This window comes from Otolemur garnettii, unplaced genomic scaffold (assembly GCF_000181295.1).
Source record: "Otolemur garnettii isolate 467f Iridium unplaced genomic scaffold, OtoGar3 scaffold00020, whole genome shotgun sequence".
Lineage (NCBI taxonomy): Eukaryota > Metazoa > Chordata > Mammalia > Primates > Galagidae > Otolemur > Otolemur garnettii.
Window position 1 is genome coordinate 281,794 of NW_003852415.1, and position 2,145 is coordinate 283,938.

Genomic DNA, 2,145 nt, shown 5'->3' on the forward strand with positions numbered 1-2,145 from the left:
TTTTTTACTTTTAAAACATTTTTTGTTAAAAATGAATAAACAAACATACACAGCTGACCTGCCCCTCAGCCTGAGGCCAGCTCGGAAATCAGGGCTAGGAGAGCCAGAAGCCTGGGAGCCTTAAGAGTCAACCTTGTCTGGAATTGTTGAGATCATCCAATGGCAACATAAGATAGTCCTATATACCCTAGAGCTAACCCTTCCATGGAAGTCTCTGGAATGCCTATCTCCACTTTCCTATTTACTATATAAATAGTAATCTGAGTTAATAAATTCCTATATTTAGGAAAGTTCACAAAATAATAGAATAGATTGAAAATGTTTTGAAAGAGAAAACTACGCCCCAAATATGTATGTATATACTTATATATGATCAACACACATAAGATGTGTATGTGTATACAGTTATATATAATTCAGTACACATAAGAAATTCTTTTCCTTGAAGTCATATACCTAAGTAAAATCCCCAAATGCACTGAAATTTGGTCTTGGCTAAACAGCTACATCCAAATGGCTAAAAGCTAAACAAAAGTAAATATTTCAAATGAATGAACAGAACATCAGAGATAGCTTCAAAAGCTGTCCTATCTAGCTAGATTTCTATCCTATGTTATTCTCTCCTATCCTATCTAAAACAAATTGCTAAAATTTTTTAGTAAACATTTTTTGGAAAGTTGAGGAATTGATCAATTTGGCCATGGAAAATTGAGAGTTTTTGTCTACATATATAAAATGACATTAAATGTGTCATTAAAATATGGCAGAACCCAGAATTGAGTCTAAATCTTTTGATCAATATTTAATTAGTTTTTTGTTGTTTTTTTTTTTTTTTTTGCTACTTCATACCTTGTAAATTGGAAACAGGAGAAGGATCAGGATCCAGGGCAATGGAAATGTATGCAATAAAGTTTAAATTATCTAAAGACTGATTTCCCCTCCTTCAAAAGATATATATGGTATAGTAATTTAAATCCTTTGGGAGGCTTGGCGCTTGTAGCTCAAACAGCTAAGGCACCAGCCACATAAACAGAGCTGGTGGGTTCAAATCCAGCCCAGGTCTGCCAAACAACAATGACAACTACAACCAAAAAATAGCTGGGCATTGTGGCGGGCACCTGTAGTCCCAGCTACTTGGGAGGCCAAGGCAAGAGAATCATTTAAGCCCAGGAGTTGGAGGTTGCTGTGAGCTGTGAGGCCATGGCATTCTACCCAGGGCAACAGCTTGAGGCTCTTGTCTCCCCCCCCCCCAAAAAAAAGTCCTTTGGGAGACAATGTCAGAATACTAGTTGAGAGGGCTTGGTTAAATCACAAATTTCTGATGTAAGTGTGCCAGGATGGACTGATAGAAACATTTATTTTACTTTGAAAGTATTGTTTGCTCTCTACTTGGACAGTTGAAGCTAAGATGAATTTGGGGGGTTGGGATGATACATAGAGCTAACTCAGGCCACCCCTTCCTGACCTTTTCCCTTGGCCACATCAGTGTGGAAAACACCTAAAGTTCTTCATTTACAGTACATTTGTTTTCTCTGTAGTCTTTAAATGGATAGTTACTAAAACATATTCTAGACATTACCATGTGGATATAGGTAAACTTGGGGTGGGAGAATAAAAACTGAATATTATACATCATAAAAGTAAGATAAGGCTCATAATAATAAAAAAAAAAGTAAGATAAGGCTTGGATCCCATAGCACAGTGGTTACAGCGCTGGCCACATACACCAGTGGTGGTGGGTTCAAACCCGGCCTGCGCCTGCTAAACAACAATGACAACTGCAACAAAACATAGCCAGGCATTGTGGTGGGGACCTCTAGTGTAGGCTGAGGCTAGAAAAATCACTTAAGCCCAAGAGTTTGTATGAGCTGTGATGCCACAGCACTCTACTGAGGGTGACATAGTGAGACTCTTATCTCAAAAAAAAAAAAAAAGATAAATTGGTGGATAGATGTGGGTTAGATATGATATGTGACAGGACAGTATAGTAAAATGTTAATGGCAGGCTCTAATTGATCCTGCCTAGTACTTTCTTTTGTTCATCTTTTCTAAAAGAAAAAAATCACTATTTTTGTCATATATCTATACAAGAAAGAAAAATCAGGCCAGTCATGGTGGCTTACACCTGTAATCCCAGCACTCTGG

At 37.6% G+C, this 2,145-nt stretch overlaps 1 protein-coding gene across 1 annotated transcript in view; it reads left to right on the forward strand.

Annotated features, from left to right (window-relative positions):
• Window positions 1-2,145, forward strand: part of DNAL1 (dynein axonemal light chain 1) — a 35,890-nt gene that overhangs the window by 22,904 nt on the left and 10,841 nt on the right. The window contains exon 7 of the mRNA XM_023511484.1: window positions 951-964. Coding sequence (XP_023367252.1) covers window positions 951-964 — 14 coding nt within the window. The remainder of the gene's footprint in view (window positions 1-950; window positions 965-2,145) is intronic.